The sequence below is a fragment of the Lactuca sativa genome, chromosome 1 (assembly GCF_002870075.4).
Source record: "Lactuca sativa cultivar Salinas chromosome 1, Lsat_Salinas_v11, whole genome shotgun sequence".
NCBI classification, from domain to species: domain Eukaryota; kingdom Viridiplantae; phylum Streptophyta; class Magnoliopsida; order Asterales; family Asteraceae; genus Lactuca; species Lactuca sativa.
Window position 1 is genome coordinate 15,139,974 of NC_056623.2, and position 19,934 is coordinate 15,159,907.

At 33.3% G+C, this 19,934-nt stretch overlaps 1 protein-coding gene across 1 annotated transcript; it reads right to left on the reverse strand.

The window, feature by feature from the left end:
* Window positions 1–551: 551 nt before the first annotated feature.
* LOC111916769 (cytochrome P450 Tp4149) lies at window positions 552–4,030 on the reverse strand. The gene is made up of 2 exons (XM_023912427.3): window positions 3,078–4,030; window positions 552–1,402 (listed from the first exon to the last, which is right to left on the reverse strand). The coding sequence occupies exons 1-2, from the start codon at window positions 3,975–3,977 to the stop codon at window positions 797–799; spliced, it is 1,506 nt and encodes a 501-aa protein (XP_023768195.1). The 5' UTR covers window positions 3,978–4,030; the 3' UTR covers window positions 552–796.
* Window positions 4,031–19,934: the final 15,904 nt, after the last annotated feature.

Sequence of the window (19,934 nt, forward strand, 5' to 3'; positions counted from 1 at the left end):
AATCCTGGATTTATTTAGTATTGGATTCGATATGTTTTTAGGAAACAAAATGCAGTTGATTTTGGAAGGATCAAAAGAGAAAAGTTCACTACTTAGGTAACTTTAACTTTTAAAGAATTTCTTGACCTTTCATCTAGGAGTTGGTTGACACACTTCAAGGTATTTATTTTCGTTTAATATATTAATTATTTGGTCCAATAACCGATATAAACATTGGAGACGACTTTCTTGGACCATGGAACTTTTAGAAGCCGATATCCATGCCAAACAATGGAACAGACTTTGGTTTTTACCCTTTATAGAAATGCACCTTAACTCTCTTAATTCTTAAACATAATAACACTTTAATTTCAGTGGATTCTTCCTCCGATATCCACTCTAACTAAAACCTTACGCCACTCGTGGGTCGTGTCCAGTTCGCATCATTAGTATATATATATATATATATATATATATATATATATATATATATATATATATATATATATATATATATATATATATATATATATGTATATATATATTCTTTCTGAACAACAAAGAAGACAATATATGGAAACTTCCGTTATAAGAAATCACCAAGGAGGTGAACGAGAACAAGACAAAAACAAACAACGTCACAAGAAAAAAACGAAAGTAAACAAACAATCCAAACAAAGAGAACGCTAAGCAAAGCAATAGACGCCGACTTCACAAACAGCTAAGATATTGAAGGAGATGTCGAAGATAGTAGACAACAACACCCAAAATCAAATTATTACCGACGTCGTCATTTGGAAGTTGACAGACAATGAAGCTACCGAGGAGTCGGCACAACCAGTAAAGGGACCTTCTTATGGACTGTAAGCCCATTTCTCTCACTCATGTCCATATCCTCTATTTTCTCTCCATCTGGCAATCTGAAATCAAACTTGTATACGAGATTTACTAATACAAGCTCGAAGATAGTTACACTAAAATGAATTGCAGGGCATCCTCTACGGCCGGCACCAAATGGAATCAACTCGAAATGATGCCCTTTAAAGTCAATGGAACTGTCCAAGAATCTTTCAGGCTTAAACTCCTCAAAATTTTCCCATACCGTAGGATCTCTTCCTATTGCCCAGGCATTGACAAACACTCGTGTGCCTGCTGGAATATCATATCCCATCATTTTCACATCTTCTACTGATTCCCGAGGAAGAAGAAATGGGGCCGGAGGATGCAATCGGTAGGACTCCTTTATCACAGCTTTTAGGTACTCCATTTTCTCAAAATCTTCCTCGAAAAGCATGGATCTCCCTTGTGCCACTTTTGTAACTTCCTGCTGTAATTTTTTCATTACTCTTGGGTTTCTTATTAGCTCAGTGAGTATCCATACCAAAGTGTTGTATATAGTATCCGTTCCCCCGGCAAATACATCCTATAAATAATAAACAAAAAAAGTCATAGTTTATTAGTTTTAATTTGATTTTCTTCATATGTACTATACAGCTACAAGCAAGCAACTAAAAAGTTAAGTTTTTTTTCAATGCAAAGTCGCATACTTAAAAAAGGAATTGAATCAAAACGTTTGCATGCATGCGTATCTTGTTTAAATTTGATATCGATGCTTTACGTACCTACATATATACACTTGAAGCCAAGTAAATTATGTCCAACACGATACTGTTCATACTATTTGCTAGATCGAGCACAATACATAAATATATGCCCACGTGATATATATATATATATATATATATATATATATATATATATATATATATATATATATATATATATATATATATATATATATATATATATATATATAGAGAGAGAGAGAGAGAGAGAGTTAGGTTCAAATGTTTTCACTATCTATTGTGTGCCCGTATGATTGATTCTGGACCAATCATTTTAATTATTTTAAGAAAAGTAATTAATGCATATTAAATGCTGAAGATGTAATTAATATCTATTATATCTTCAACATGTAATATGCATTAATTACTTTCTTAAAATAACTAAAATGATTGGTCCAGAATCAATCATACGGGCACACAATAGATATTGAAACAAAATAATCTAACCCTATATATATATATATATATATATATATATATATATATATATATATATATATATATAGGGAAGAGTTATATGGAAAATGAATGATTAGGGCAACACATATTTGAACCAATGAAAACATGACAACACATCACTTCCACAATACATTACTTGTGAAGAAAGAAATAGACACGTGTCATTTGATTATTGGTTCCGGTAGATGTTGCCCTAGTTATTTGTTTTCCATAGTATATATATATATATATATATATATATATATATATATATATATATATATATATATATAGGTTCTATGGAAAACAAAAGAAGCCTAAAAAAACCTTAAAAATCATAAAAATGCATAAAAAATACTTAGAGATCACAAATTTTTATTATAAAAATTCACAGGTTTTTGTTAAAATTCGCTGAAAAAAAATAAAAAATCATTTTTTTGTAAAAATGAAATATTTTGTATAAAAAGCTGTGATTTTTTCAAAAAAAAAAGTTTTGTGATCTCTAAGTATTTTTTTTATATATTTTTATGATTTTTAGTGTTTTTTTAGGTTTTTTGTTTTCCAAATAATCCTATATATATATATATATATATATATATATATATATATATATATATATATATATATTTCTATAGCTAGTTGCTTAGTAACTTCCTACACATCTAAATTATTGTGTCTTGATTATATATATATATATATATATATATATATATATATATATATATATATATATATATATATATATATATATATATATAATCAAGACACAATAATTTAGATGTGTAGGAAGTTACTAAGCAACTAGCTATAGATACGTAAAAGGTTTTTTTTTTTTTCAAATTGAAGACTTCTATGGCCATGAAACTCTATATCATGACATCCCATAATGGTGGCATCTCACGATGATAGAGTTTAATCCGGTGAATGTCAATTAAGCATGTCATCTCATTAAACTCTCGTAGCGAACTATGCATTGTGGATGTTCTAAGTATAATAATTAATGTCACGTTATCCTTGAGAAAAAAAAAATCATACCAAAATAACTGCTTTAAGGGAATCGCTGTCAAGGGTAAAGTCGCTTGTGTTCTCATTTTGGAATTCCAATAAGATGTCAACTATGTCTTGCACATCATCACCTTTAGCATCCATTCCTCTTTTTTTATTCACATGTTCTTCAATAACACCTTCAAGGAACACGTCAAATTCTTGAGCACCTCTTTTTGCTCTTCCCTCTAAGCCAGTCAGTCTATCTACCCAGGATAACCATGGAATATAACTCCCCACACTAAAAGTAGCAATCATTTCGATGTGTTCTGTTAATAAGTTTGTGAACTTGGACCCAGAATGTACCCTCCCGAATGCCAACTTACAAATTATCGTGTTTGTAAGTTTGACTATTAATGCACTCATATCAACCACAGAGCCACGACTCTCTACAAGCACGCCAATCAGATTCCTTGTTTCGTCCTCTCTTACTTTTCGAAATAACTTAACACGTGCATTACTAACTAGACGGGTGACTAAAACAGTCCTCATCTTCCTCCAATGTTCCCCTTGTGGAGAAAATATTAGGTTCTTACCACCATAGAAAAGGATTTTGACTATAGCTATATTGGGCCGACTTGAAAATGATGAATCATGGGTTTTCAAGATTTCTTGGGCTGCGTCGATTGATGAAGCTACAAGTGTCGGTATGCTACCAAGGTGAATGAGCATGAGTGGACCATATTTCTTAGACAAAGCATGTAGAGATTGATGGGGGTGCGATCCTAGTTGGTGGAGGTTTCCAATGATTGGAAGCTTTCGTGGAGATGGGGGTAAACATTTTTTGATCTTCAAACCAAATGAAAAGAATTTGAAACGAATACAGATCATCAAAATGATAGATGTAATGAACGAAAGGAGAAACAATTGAAGGGATGGGAATGTTGCCATGATATTATTAGCAAGCAATTGAACTAGAAACTTGTTTCTTCTTATGTCTCATGAAAGGACTATATATACACATACACACACACACACTCATATATATATATATATATATATATATATATATATATATATATATATATATATATATATATATATATATATATATATATATATATATATATATATATATATATATATATATATATATATATATATATTGATAGGTTCAAAACATAACCAAATTATATCCTATAACCATATAACCACATGATAATTACCCATGGTCATTTATAAACTTATGTTCATCTATGAGTATAAGTATAAAAATCACCAATGTTTATAAATAAATGTCATTTGATGTGGTTATATATATATATATATATATATATATATATATATATATATATATATATATATATATATATATATATATATATATATATATATATAATTTTATAGTTATTATTCTTTATATATATACGTGAACATAATCTAATATATTACATATTTTATGAATCAGTAAACATTTTGAAAAAAATTGATTATTAAAGAATACGATTCATTCTTTTAACAACGTGACTTCCTTTTCTTTCACAACTTTTTTTTGTTAAATTTAAAAATATATATAACAAATTCTTGGAAGAATAAGAGATAAATGACGTTATATATTTTTTTAGAATGTAAACCTAATACCTTCTTTAAGAATTAAAATATAAACAAATTAAAGAGTGGAAAATAGTGCCCCACGTGGGTTATTCAAAATAAAATCCCATATAATAAAACAAACCAAACAAAATATCATATAGAAAAAGGAAAGGGAAAATCTATCGTTATGATAATGTTTGTCGTTATAATAATATTTTATAATAAAAATAAGACTAACAAAAAATCAAACCAAAAGCCAAAAATGAGAAAAAGAAATTATACATTTCTTTATCGTTATTATCTGTCTTCTTATTTATTTATTTTTAATTTATTAGATTAAGAAAAATCTCAATATCAAAAAAAAGAAAAAAAAATAAAGTAAATTCCATTAATAATTTTTATGAATAAAATACGAAGTTATTTAACTTTTCAAAACTTTATAATGTAACTCATCTTTATTTAGTGACTTATGAAGTTCTGCATAGTTGGAAAAAATAACTACTAAAACCTTATACTTTTATATTTATTTACGAGAACATAGGACCTTAAATAAAAACACTTCTAATTTATTATTTAAAGATTTTTTATTTTCTAAAAAAACTGCATGAATAATTTTGTGAGAGTGGCATCCTAAGGCTGTCCATCTAAAATCCACTATTAAGTATTAACCATTGTTGATTGTTGATACAATCCCTAATCAATCTTAGTAATGTGACCGGTTACCCAAAGCCATCATTCTTCATCGGCCTACCGGCCTCATTGCTCATTGCTCAAAGCTTCTATGCAAAATCACTTTCCAATGACGCGGTCAACAATTATGAACCCAACTTCATGTCAAAGAAAAAGTAAAAAATAAATTAAAAAAATAAATAAGAAGACTAACTGGACTATAGTCCTTTTATAATACATAAATCTATTTAATTTATTTTAGATTTACTATAAATATTTAACAAATATATATATATATATATATATATATATATATATATATATATATATATATATATATATATATATATATATATATTTCTTAATAGATTACAAAGATATTGTCAATATATTCAAAATGATAACAATATTGTTTAATGTGACTTGAGAATTAATGACCATTATATAAACTAATAATTGATATGTACGTGTAGCTAGTTGATTGGTAGTTGATTGTTTTACAGTTAACTGACAGTCCATTAACATGGTTGTCGATTAACTCTCGAGGCCGAATTTTAGCTATGGTTTATATTGCACTTTGTAGACAATTAAAGGCGAATAAGTAGGGGTTTCAAGGTGTTCTTAATGTTGGAAATAATGTTCAAAGTCATTAAATATTGTTAATATTTCTAATAATAACAAGGTTTTGTTATCATTTGAACAATTAAAAGACAAAAAGTGTTTAGAAGAAATTATTTTATTAATTTATCAGGAAATTATTTTGAAATTAATTGGGATTAAATTAATTCAATAATTAAAAGTTACTTTGAATATTGGGAAAAATGCAAAAAAGTCCAACCAATTATACATGTATATGCAGAAAAACCCTTATATTATTTTTATATTAAAAAAAAACCCTTGCATTAATAGTTACCATTCAAAAAAGACCAAAATACGGGGTTTTAAGAGAAATTGACAACTAAAAATTTAATGTTGCTTATATTTTTGTTTCTCGATACGACATTCATTTTAATTTGGATAAAAACAATTTGTTAAGAAGGAAAAAATCAACCATGTAGAGAATACAATTGAATGAAAGTAGTCGACATATATTTCAGTTTGATATGTTTTCGCATATAATCGAAGAAGTATAAGGGATATGTATATCATATCATATTTTTAGCTTATTATTTCTCTTAAAAATCTACAATTTGGTTTTATTTGAAATGTAAATAATAATATAAAGGTTTTTCTGAACATAAAAATAATATAAGGGTTTTTCTGTATATACAAGCATAATTGGTTGGGCTTTTCTGTATTTTTCCCTTGAATATTTCATAAACCCTAATTGGTAAGCTGATGATTTGTCACGCTGAAACACGTGAGTCATGGGTCTTTCATTATTTCATAAATTAATTTTATATAATTGTGTCACCCTCTTGACTAACGGTGTTTCATAAATTAATTTTATAACGTTGAGATGAATGAGTCCATAGCAATGTTCGTTATTGGAGTTTAAGTTAGCGTTCACAAATTATAAATTAAGAGAATGAGTGCGCACAAAAAACATGGGTGTGTCTAGAAGATGTAGACTTTGCAAATATAAATACATGTCCAAAATGAAAGCGTTAATGGATAAGATATCCAATCATACTTAATACTTAAGTTTTTTTTTTTTTTTTTTTTTTGTCATATGTTAATCTCTTATGAGTTTTTACACTTATCATTTTGTGGTATTTTTGAAATAAATATTATTCACTTGTCAATTTTTGGTTTGTTTCAATTTTTAAAATTAAAGTCATATATTTTTAAAATTAAAATAATATACTTATATATATAAAGTATTAAATATCATATATATGATATTAAATTGTAATAAATATGTTTGTTTCTTAATTATAAAGTTGTACATTAAAAAATATTTTTCGTTTACACTTTAATGTTTAATCTTTTTTAAATCAACCCGTCGTGTATTACACGGGTTTCACACCTAGTATATATAATAAAAATGTATCGTTATCAGAGCCGGTCCAGACAGTGGGCAACCCGAGCGACCGCCAAGGTCTCACGTCTACAGGGGCCCAAAATTTCTAGGCTATGTAGTGTGTATATATATATATATATATATATATATATATATATATATATATATATATATATATATATATATATATATTACCTAAATGATTTTTAGGGTTTAAAGTTGGTTCAAACTCAAACTAACTCAAAAGATAAAAAAAATTGGCTTGTTTGTTATTGTTAATTGAATGCGTTTACAGTGAATAATAAATAATATTTTTTTAATCTTTATTTTTTTTTCTTTTCGCCCTGGGCCCATATATATTTGGACCGGCCCTAATCGTTATATATTAGGTTACAACATGTTGAAACATCAGATAAAAAAAAAGAATAATACTAAAAATAGTTGTCAAATTTATTTTAGAGTAAATTAATGAAATCGTCCCTATGGTTGTTTTAAAACTTGTTTTAGATGGTGTAATGGTTGTTCTAATCCATTTACAATGGCTAATATCAAAATTTCAAGTTTTATATTGTTTATTTATGATTCTTGAAATTGTTGATATGCATGTTCATGAACTTATGAGTTTAGAAGATCGTATGAATTATTTGTAACTTGTTTGTTAGTTTAATTCTTGATTTTGATGTGTTTTAATGGAATCCAAAATTTTTCCTCAAGTTATGGATTACCAAAAGTCACACCTTTAAAAGTCAATTAAAGTAACACATAGGTTACGTAAAATGAAAAGTCACTCATTTTATTACATCATTAACTCATAAGTTATGAAAGATGAAAGGTTTTGTAAAGTTACAAAACTTGCCCTCAAATATTGGAACATGTAAGGCCACTTTAAATCTTTAGTTCCAACCCCTAGAATTTTAAAAGTTAAAATTCAACCCTTATACTTATATGTATGTATAAGAACAAAAGTCGTTTTACCGTTGCTAGGCCTCATTCACGAAGTCAGTCTATAAGGGGGGTATAAGGTTGTTGCTTATAAAATGATAGTTTAATGGGTGTCCACCCTCACCCACCGTGTAACATCCCCCTCTGGCACGTATCCCAATATTGTCCGTTTTAGGCCACTCGGCACGAGCACTTCCCAGGGGGTCACCCATCCTGGTACTACTCCCGCGCGATCACACTTAACTGCAGAGAGCTTATGGGATCTGTTGCCTCACGACTTTAAAACGTGTTGTGATAGGGAAGGTATCCACACCCCTTATAAGGAATGCTTAGTTCTCCTTCCCAACCGATGTGGGATCAGATCTAACACACTTTCACCCCCCATTATAGGGTTCGACGTCCCCGTCGAACACATCGACCCGTGCCCTGGCTCTGATACCATTTGTAACATCCCCCTCTGGCATGTATCACAATATTGTCCGCTTTGGGCCACTCGGCACGAGGACTTCCCAGGGGGTCACCCATCCTGGTACTACTCCCGCCCGAGCACGCTTAACTGCAGAGTTCTTATGGGATCTGCTGCCCTCACGGCTTTAAAACGCATTGTGATAAGGAAGGTATCCACAACCCTTATAAGGAATGCTTAGTTCTCCTTCCCAGTCGATGTGGGATCATATCTAACCCAGTTTTAGATCTGATCCCACATCGGTTGGGAAGGAGAACTAAGCATTCCTTATAAGGGGTGTGGATATCTTCCTATCACAACGCGTTTTAAAGCCGTGAGGGCAGCAGATCCCATAAGAAATCTGTAGTTAAGCGTGCTCGGGCGGGAGTAATACCAGGATGGGTGACCCCCTGGGAAGTCCTCGTGCCGAGTGGCCCAAAGCGGACAATATTGTGATACGTCCCAGAGGGGGATGTTACAAATGGTATCAGAGCCAGGGCACGGGTCGATGTGTTCGACGGGGACGTCGAACCCTATAATGGGGGGTGAAAGTGTGTTAGATCTGATCCCACATCGGTTGGGAAGGAGAACTAAGCATTCCTTATAAGGGGTGTGGATACCTTCCCTATCACAACTTGTTTTAAAGCCGTGAGGGCAGCAGATCCCATAAGAACTCTGCAGTTAAGCGTGCTCGGGCGGGAGTAGTACCAGGATGGGTGACCCCTGGGAAGTCCTCGTGCCAAGTGGCCCAAAGCGGACAATATTGTGATACATGCCAGAGGGGGATGTTACACACCGCTTCCTTGACTGGTGGAGGGTCGTTAGCCGAACGGGTAGGATAATGACTTTAAATTCTCATTAAAGGTATAATGATACTAAAGTAACTAAATGTTTTATAAATTCTCAATCTTAGTTTCTTTAGGAAAATGTGAATAAGGTGCTAATCCATGAAATTACACTTTGCACTTTGTTTAAGTCGTTAGTGGAGCGTGTGTGGTTAACCGGCACACTAACTTGGACTTAACAAGGTAGGAAAAAGGTAACTTAATGTTTATCATAGTATCAATGGAGTGCGTATGGTTAACCGGCACATCGATTGAGGGGTAAATATTAAGGGTACCAAGTAATTTGCATAGTTACTTCACACCTTGTCTTGTGATCCTTGGCATCCCAGTCACAAAACTTGAAGGGCACACTCGAGATTGAAACATGCCATTGAAAAGTTCAATGAATCTCAAAGAATCTAGGAGTTTCAAAACCAATTAAAACCTAATACTTTATTTCGTTTTTCATGGTGGAAATTGGTGAATCGTCATTCACCTACCTTCAAATATTTTATAGCTTGGATTACGATATCTCTCTTCTAAGTTATAAAATATTGTGTTGGGTCCTAGCCTTAATATTACATTTGGGTTTTTTATTTAGGACTATCTTTATATCTAATCTAAACTTGTTTTTCTTCTTTTCAGATGTCTTCAAACAATGCTGCTTCTGGCTCAAACCCTACCGACTCCTTCTCTCTCATGAACTTTTGTGGGAGAGTCATTTTTGATGGTTCCAACTTTATGGATTGGATCCAGAACATCAGGATGGTCACTCGCTATGAGGACAAGGAATATGTCCTTGACAAGCAGCTAAAGGAAATTGATGAGTCAACTGCTACTCCTAAGGAGATCGTTGAATTCCGGACTCATGAGAGAGATGCCACGAAAGTGGCATGTATCATGATGGCCACAATGATAGCTGAAATCCAGAAGTCCTATGAGGACTATTACCCTTTTGAGATGCACCAGTACTTGATAGACCGCTACCATCAAAGTGCTCGCCAAGAGAGGTATGGAATCATTTACTCCATAACAAGCCAAATGAAGGACGGTGAACCCATCACCGGCCACTTGCAGAAAATGCAAAGGTATGTGGACCGGTTGTTGAAGCTAAATGTGAACTTCCCCAAGGAGTTGGCAATTGATATCGTTTTGCACTCCTTACCTTCTTGTTTTGATCAATTCTGAATGACATATCATAAGAATAAGGAGGAAGTTACACTCAGCAAGCTTCAAGGACTCTTCAAGACCACCGAAAGTGGTCTTAAGGGTAGGTCGGTTGTTACCACCGCTACTCCTACCGCGGCCCCTGTCTTGCAATCGGGCAAGGCAAAGGGAAGAAGAGGAAGAGCCCCTCGGAGGGCACCAAGGGAAAGTCCCTTGAAGGCTCCTCTGCTAGTGGAACCAAGAAAGGTTCTGTCACTCCTTTTGCTAACCCTAAAGAGGCTGAATGCTTCTATTGCCATGAAAAGTCGCACTGGAAGCGAAACTGCCCAAAGTATCTGCAATATGTGAAGGATGGGAAGGTGAAACGCAACCATGCAGGTATTTACACTATATTGTCTATTAACTCACCCCATTCTAATTCTTGGGTCCTTGATACCGGTTGTGGTATTCATATTTGTTCTGACTTGCATGGACTAAGAAGAAGTGAGGATGTGGAGCAGGAGAAGATATGTTTAATCATGGGGAATACGAAAGCATCACCTGTCACCAAGATTGGAGTTTATACTTTGTTGCTAAGTAGTGTGTTAACATTAGATTTTAATAAATGTTGTTACTCATCTGAAATGGCGAGGAATATTATTTCTTTTAATGCTTTGTACAAACAAGGGCTTACCTTTTCTTTTGATAATGAATATGGTAGTATTAATGCTTTCTTTAATAATGTTCTTTATTTTAAAGCATGACCTTGTGATGGTGTGTATGAATTTGTGTTTGTTGTAGATAACCTAGGAAATAATGTGTTGTGTATTGATTCTTTCACTAACTTAGATAAAGCATCATTATGGCATTGTCGTCTTGGACATGTAAGCAAGAAACACAAAGGCTAACTCCAAAAGGATGGAGTCTTGGATTCATTTGACCTAAAGTCGGATGATAGTTTTGAATCTTGTCTACTTGGAAAAATGACAAAATCACCCTTCACTGGTTCTTATGCTAGGGGTGAAGGTTTGTTGGATCTAGTACACACCAATGTGTGTGGACCGTTCAGAACCGCCACAAGGGATGCTAACCGCTACTATGTGACTTTTATTGATGATTTTAGTAGATATTGATATTGTTGGGTTATGAGCATTCTAACACTCCTAAGTGTACATGCAACCCTAAATACCTTGGATCTATGTTTTCTCTATTATACATGCAAATAAGAACTTCCAAGGTATTATCCTAATCTAGCATACAAAACAATGACTATAGCAAGATAGAATACATACCTCTTTGGTGTAGAAAGTCTTCATGAAGCTTGAGTGCCTAGTGCCCCAAGTGTGACACCTCAAATGGAATCACAATCACCAAAACACTTAGAATAGCTTGAGAGAATTCTACAACTCATGAAATCGGCTAGCCCTTTCACTTCACACACTAGTAACCGATTTTGGTCAAGAATAAGATGCTTATATAGTTAGGGTTACACCATGTAAACCCTAATTGACATGGCCTTTCATTTCCATGATCCATGGGTACAAATACACCATGGAGCATCCATGGACCATCCTATGGGTTTTAGCCCAACTTGATTATCCATGGAGCATTAGTCCACTATACAAGTATGGATGATTTACACAATCAACCCATATATTTAATTAGTCTTCTTTTGATCACTTAATTAATCCTAGATTAATTCTTGATCAATACTAATTAAATAATCTTATTATTCTTATTATTAATATACTAGAACTTATAATATATTAATAACCATAAGTGTCTTATTTCTCTCATTATAGTATATCCAAGTGCATGATGGTATGCAACCCAAATGGACCATGCCGGGTCGGGTCAAGTCTTACCAATTATAGTTATGGACTTAGACATTAATCCAACAGTCTCCCACTTGGATAAGTCTAAAACTATTATTGCGTATGACTTCAGGAACCAACTAGCAATCGTAGCTCTCAAAAGCTTCTGTCGAACTCTGACCTTGTAGATGAACTCTGACCTTTGTCAATGACTTGTCCATTAGATAAGGGATCATATATTCCTCCATTCTAGATATCATATGGACTGAGACATGGATTATAATCATTCTCTCTGTCCATTTGTTGTTTCCCGATTTCCGATTTATGACGACTGACTAATTGAACAAATCAAATCAATCCTGGCTCGGCCGAGCACTTCCATTTGTCATCATCAAATCATCGAGGGGCCCACAGATATCGCTTTTATCCCGAAGGTAAAAGGAATGGATAAACTTCGACTCATATGGCTTGTTCTACTACTTGTTGAATCATACACAAAGGCACGTTTTATAGCATCGAGTTACCAAATGCGATTTCGTGCAATCAATGTACTACCAACTCATAGTAACAACTCATATCTCTAGGTTTGAAGAATATAAGATATTATCGTCTCATGATCACTCGTGATAAAATCCATGAAGTGATTCCAATGAGCGCGGGTTGAATCCAATACTCAGAACTTATGAGCACTCATGATTGTTGTAGCCTTGTCCAACACCATATACCTCTACAACCCATCATGACAGTCTTAATTCATATCTACTTCCAACATATGACCGACTGTGGATGGTTTGAATAACTTAGTCATTCCGGAAGAATAACCCAGTTTATTCGGGAAGTCAAAACATGCAAAAATGAAACACAATAATAATTGAATCCAATATGGTATCAAACCCTATGAACATAAATAAAACACCTTTTATTTATCACCACATGATTACACATTATTCATTGTATACTGTTCCAGCTATCAACTTTATTCTTGAATTTAAAACAATAGTTGTCCCATGCTCCAAACATGTACACTATGCTTTTTTTTTTCTAAACACTAGTCATGCCATACACCAAATATGCATACTATGTTTGTCTATAATCTTTACTTTGTGAACTAGATCCATTGAACATAACTTCAATGATTCTCTTTTCACACTCCCAAATCCTTACCGCAAATGCAAGAATTCCAAATTCATGCCATTTACTGAAATCTGTTAGATTCTAAACTTATATGCATTGATCCTCTTGTAACGATTATGCACAAACTCACAAAGACTTGGCAACAATCATTACAGAGTATTCCAAAGGAGATCAACTCCTTGTAAATATCCTTCTTGCATTAAGTTTCCTTAATCTTACACAGATTGAAATTTCTAACTTTGAAACATTTACAGATTCCATTTTGACTATCACTTCTGAACAAGAGTTGCCTCCTTACAGATTATGTCAATATGGTCCTTCCAGAATTATCACTATACTTCCAATTGTCCTTGAGTAACCAATCTTTGGTAAACCTTAGATTGTTCTCGACAATTGTTTAATCCTTTTAGTCATATCCAGTTCTAAACCTTTTCCCTTCTTAATGCCCCAGACATTTGGAAAATTTTAGAAAGGATGAATATAGCACATGTAATCGATCCTATATCCGAAGCATATGGGACACGATTCATGATGTCTCACATAAAGACTAAACCAGTCTTTTGCTATAACATTTCCATTTTTATTTGCCAAGTTCTCATAATTCAGATTATGAAAAGGGTTGTCGTAATCATAATTGAATTTTAGAACGCAAATAATGGACCCATATACAGAATTTCCTTATGTTGAGCCATTCCAACATGAAATTCATATATATATCCTTGACTAAATGATTAAAACCTCATGATCTAAGCTTATAGATTTGAGATGAAGTATAATTTCCTCTCCCTTAATTATAGCAAAACAACTCTTTCCCAATTGAAACTTTTTGTTTTCTATAATTAACACTGCTAACTTGCAATACTTATCATAATTATCATGCTCCCACTAACATGATGATTATTAGCATAACACTTATGCTCCCACTAGCTTTGACATGTTCTCAGAAATCACCTGGACTTCTAGAAATCAATACTTCATGACTTTCTTACCAAAGTTCAGATGTTTGATACTAGATTGTTTTGATAAAACTTTATCAAAATCGTACACCTTCCCGTAGATAGCACACTTGTGTGTCTAAACAATTATGAAGAGGTATTTCGTAATCATAATGGTTAGACCTTTTTGCCACTTCTCACAAGTCCATGTTAGTGTGCCGGTAAACCACACACGCTCCACTAACGACTTTGAGAATGCAAATATCACAATTGTGATCTAGATAAAATCTACTTAGTGAAAGTGTTTCCTCACCATCATTTTCATGAATCGGAGAGAAACCTTATGACACTTAGATTTAATGGTGTATGTGTTCTTATCCATGTGAATTGTCAAAACCATAGACACAAGACAAGGATAATGACAAATCCACACTCATATGGATTGAACTCAATCTTAATTTCTTGCCACCTGGCAGCTCAAGGGCCTACCATTGCTTCCAAGTTGTTGTGCAACACATTGAGAACTCTAAGAAGTCATATGCAAAGCCAACTTTAACTGGAATGGGCACAGAATATGTCACCACGATAGGTTATAAACCTCAAGTCGTGTGCTAGTGAAGAACTTCAGGTTCTATTCTTGATTAGTTCTTGAGACTTTCAAGACCTTTAAGACTCCCACTGTCCTCTTGACCTATAAGACTCCCTTGTCAAATATTCAAGAGATAGTGTGGATTCTAATCAAGAAAAACACTTCACACAATTGGCCTTAGTTGGTCTTTGTTTTATCCAAAACATCACAACTTACCAATTTCAAATGTACAAGAGTAGAAAACTTTTACTCTTACATTTGACAAGTGTTTTAAACCTTCTTTAAGACATGTCACTCAAGTTACAATCTTGGAGTATGACTCTAAGACTTGTATTGGAACGAAGTATGACTCATCTTCTTGATTTAACCACTTCAACAATTCAAGATCCCTCTTCTTAGTCATAAGAATGCACTAAGACTTCCTTAGAGAACTAATTGTGCTATGGTTTCTTAATCATTAAGATGATCACAAAACTGATACTAAAGTACTCTCCCATCTTTTCAGATTTGAGAAACTTTTATCCTTCTGCCTAAGTTGATTCTTCTTATTCACTCTGTCATACATTGGAACCTTTTCCAATGTCTCAGAATTACACTTAAGCTTGTAAGTATAACCATATTTACTGAACTTTAGTAAATGATGACAAATAATCTTAACGATCTTTTGTGGTGGACTTGACCTATGCACAAGAATGTGTACTCGATCCCTTAGTCCTTTACTTGACTCACACATCCATGTGACCGAGTTATTAATCTTAATTTTCCAATACTTGAAAGTTCTCATTCATCATGCTATACAACTTGCATGATTCCAATTTCCGGTCCAATTGAAACTTGAGTGATGAGAATCTTTCCTTATTTGGTAAATCTAGACATTACCACAAATGAAAGAATCAATTTCATATTTCCACTCTTGCTATTATTGGAATCATATAAGCAACAATTTTTCCTCAAATGGCATTGTAAGGATATTTTAAAATAAATAAAATCAAAAATTTTTCTTTTATTTTAAAACTTTGCGGAAAAACTTATCCTTACAATCCATATGAAAACTTGTTGTTATCTATTCCTAAGCAATATCTCATAACTCCTGAGAAGTAGCTCAAGAATCCGATCTTCAAACTATACGATAGAAATCCATCTACGCGATCAGATTCAGCATATTCTTTCTTTAAGTTTCTTCACTTTTTCTTTGATTCTTAAAACATCACCATGTGACCCAGTCACATCATGTATCAAGAATCTCAGAATAGAAACTTAACAGAGTTAGATAGTGGACTTTACCTGAAGTAGAGTCAAACTTATTGACTTTAACATCCTTAGGTAAAGTTTGGCAGCTTCTTAACCAATGCCCCTTTCTTTGGCAATATAAACATATGGACCCTTTGATAAAGGTACACAGGACTATCATAGACTTAGCTTTTCTCTTTACCATTTGGTCAACCGAGTTGACTATGGCCGATCCCTTTCCATTGGGAGGAGAATGCTTTACTAGATATCCAATGTCATCATTGTCAATGTCCATAAAGTTTTAGGAAGTTGATCTTAGCAAATAGATAAGATCATTAAGGGTCTTGTCATAGTCTGTTTCATAGGTGTTCCAAAAGAACTCACTATGTGACTTAGAAAGTGATTAAACCACCAACTTTCTCAAGACTTTGACACCCAACTCTCCCGGCTTGTCAATATGTGACTACATCTCCAAGATGTGACCACACCTTGACCTTGCCTTGCCAATAGGGCTTGAGTGACCTTAAACTTTTTCAAGAACTTGTGGGTTAGGGAGAATAATTGGAGGAGGTGAATGAAGTATGATTTCCATGGGACATCATCTTCATTAGGAAACCTTGTTTCAAGAGATTTGGGAAGATCATAGGTGTCTATACCAGACATCTTTTGGGAGATATTCAAGATAGTTAATTTAAAGTCCTTAATATGACACCCAATATGAAATATTAAGGCTAGGACCCAACAAACTATTTTATAACTTAGAAGAGGTATGCCGTAATCCAAGCTATAAAATATTTGAAGGTAGGTGAATGACAATTCACCAATTTCCACCAAGATAAACGAAATGTATTATTAGGTTTTAATTGGTTTTGAAACTCCTAGATCTTTGAGATTCATTGAACTTTTCAAAGGCATGTTTCAATCTCGAGTGTGCCCTTCAGGTTTTGTGACTGGGATGCCGAGGATCACAAAACAAGGTGTGAAGTAACCATGCAAATTACTTGGTATCCTTAAGTGTTTACCCCTTAATCGATGTGCCGGTTAACCACACACGCGCCATCGATACTATGATAAACATTAAGTTACCCTTTGCCTACCTTGTTAAATACGAGTTAGTGTGCCGGTTAACCACACACGCTCCACTAACCGACTTAAACAAAGTGCAAAGTGTAATTTCATGGGTTAGCACCTTATTCACATTTTTCCTAAGTAACTAAGATTGGGTATTATTAAGAGTTTAGTTACTTAGTATTATCATTAATACTTTTAATGAAGGAGAATTATAGTCTTGTCAAACCCGTTCGGCTAACGACCCTCCACCGGTCAAGCAAGCGGTGGGTGAGAGTGGACACCCATTAAGTTGCCATTTTATAGGCAACAACCTTATACCCACCTTATAGACCGGCTTCGGGAATGAGGCGTACTAGCGGTAAGACTGACTTTACTCTTATACAAATATATATATTATTAACTTATAATATTATAAAGTATAAGGGTTGAATTTTAACTTTTAAAATTCTAAGGGCTAACTTGGAATGAAAGTATTCATAAGGAAAACTTTTCAAATTCCAAAACATGAGGGCAAGTTTTGAAACTATTCAAAACTAATTAATTCCATAACTTATGTGTTTAAAGTAGTTTTAATCCAAAAACTCTTCAAGTTCCATAACTTGAGGACAAGTTATGGAAGACTTTAAACTAATAAAAGAACTAACTTTTTCTTTATTTTATAACTTATGGATTTAATTATGGTTACATATTTTTCTTTTAATGAAGTGACTCTTGAACTTCCATAACTTGAGGACAAGTTATGGAGTCATAAAAAATTATTCAATGACACAAGACTCTTCATTTTGTAACCATTGCCAACTTTTATGAGTTTTATGAGTCTTTAATGTGACTCTTCATGTAACTTGAGGACAAGTTACACAAACACATTTTATACTCAACTCTTAGATTAAAATGGATTGAAAACAACTATTTCACTCAACATTCCTATTAATCTAAGCAACTCATAAGAACAAGATAATTAAAATCAAACTTTTTCATGTAATTAGTCTAAACCTTAAACTAATACAAGACATGAATCTATTGACAATTATCTTTGAAATTGGATTAGCATGAACATTACCACTTCAAAAACAAGTTTATAAGTTCAAAAACATCTTAGGGTAATGTTCCTAGTCCAATTCCAGCCAAAAAAGTCGAATTTATGCTGTCTGGGGGTCCAACTCGTCGAGTGCACGAACCAACTCGGCGAGTTGGATGCATTTTGCCTTGGACTCGGCGAGTCCATTCATGGACTCGGCGAGTCTGCTGGGCAGACAACAACAAAACTCGATTTTTTAGCTTCTATTGCAGGTATAACAAGAAAACAAGCCTAGTCTCTGATACCACTGTTGGGTTATGAGCATTCTAACACTCCTAAGTGTACATGCAACCCTAAATACCTTGGATCTATGTTTTCTCTATTATACATGCAAATAAGAACTTCCAAGGTATTATCCTAATCTAGCATACAAAACAATGACTATAGCAAGATAGAATACATACCTCTTTGGTGTAGAAAGTCTTCATGAAGCTTGAGTGCCTAGTGCCCCAAGTGTGACACCTCAAATGGAATCACAATCACCAAAACACTTAGAATAGCTTGAGAGAATTCTACAACTCATGAAATCGGCTAGCCCTTTCACTTCACACACTAGTAACCGATTTTGGTCAAGAATAAGATGCTTATATAGTTAGGGTTACACCATGTAAACCCTAATTGACATGGCCTTTCATTTCCATGATCCATGGGTACAAATACACCATGGAGCATCCATGGACCATCCTATGGGTTTTAGCCCAACTTGATTATCCATGGAGCATTAGTCCACTATACAAGTATGGATGATTTACACAATCAACCCATATATTTAATTAGTCTTCTTTTGATCACTTAATTAATCCTAGATTAATTCTTGATCAATACTAATTAAATAATCTTATTATTCTTATTATTAATATACTAGAACTTATAATATATTAATAACCATAAGTGTCTTATTTCTCTCATTATAGTCTATCCAAGTGCATGATGGTATGCAACCCAAATGGACCATGCCGGGTCGGGTCAAGTCTTACCAATTATAGTTATGGACTTAGACATTAATCCAACAGATATGTCTACTTAATCAAGCATAAGTCTGAAACCTTTGAAAAGTTCAATGTCACACCCCCGAACCAGACGGCGGAAACGTCCGGGGGCTGTCGTGACTCAATTGAATACCATAACGTTGAATATATATGAAACAAACAACATTCGTCACCATTCATCAACAGAATACAACCAATAGTGTTTACATGTCATACATTGTTTTAACATTACATTTCCAAAAATTAATATTGTTTGGTTCATTCAAAAATAAACTGCAACCGTCACTGAGCATGATTTCCCTTGATTCACTGGTTTCCTGAGAATACAAGTATTTTGAAAAACGTCAACATATGAAATGTTAGTGAGTTCATAAGTAGTGTTTGAAATCGAATGTTTATATTGTTTGAAAACCACCAGAAAATCCGATATTTTCTGAAAAGAAAAGCTTTCGAAAACGTTTGTGAAGATCCATAGGTATGCTTGTT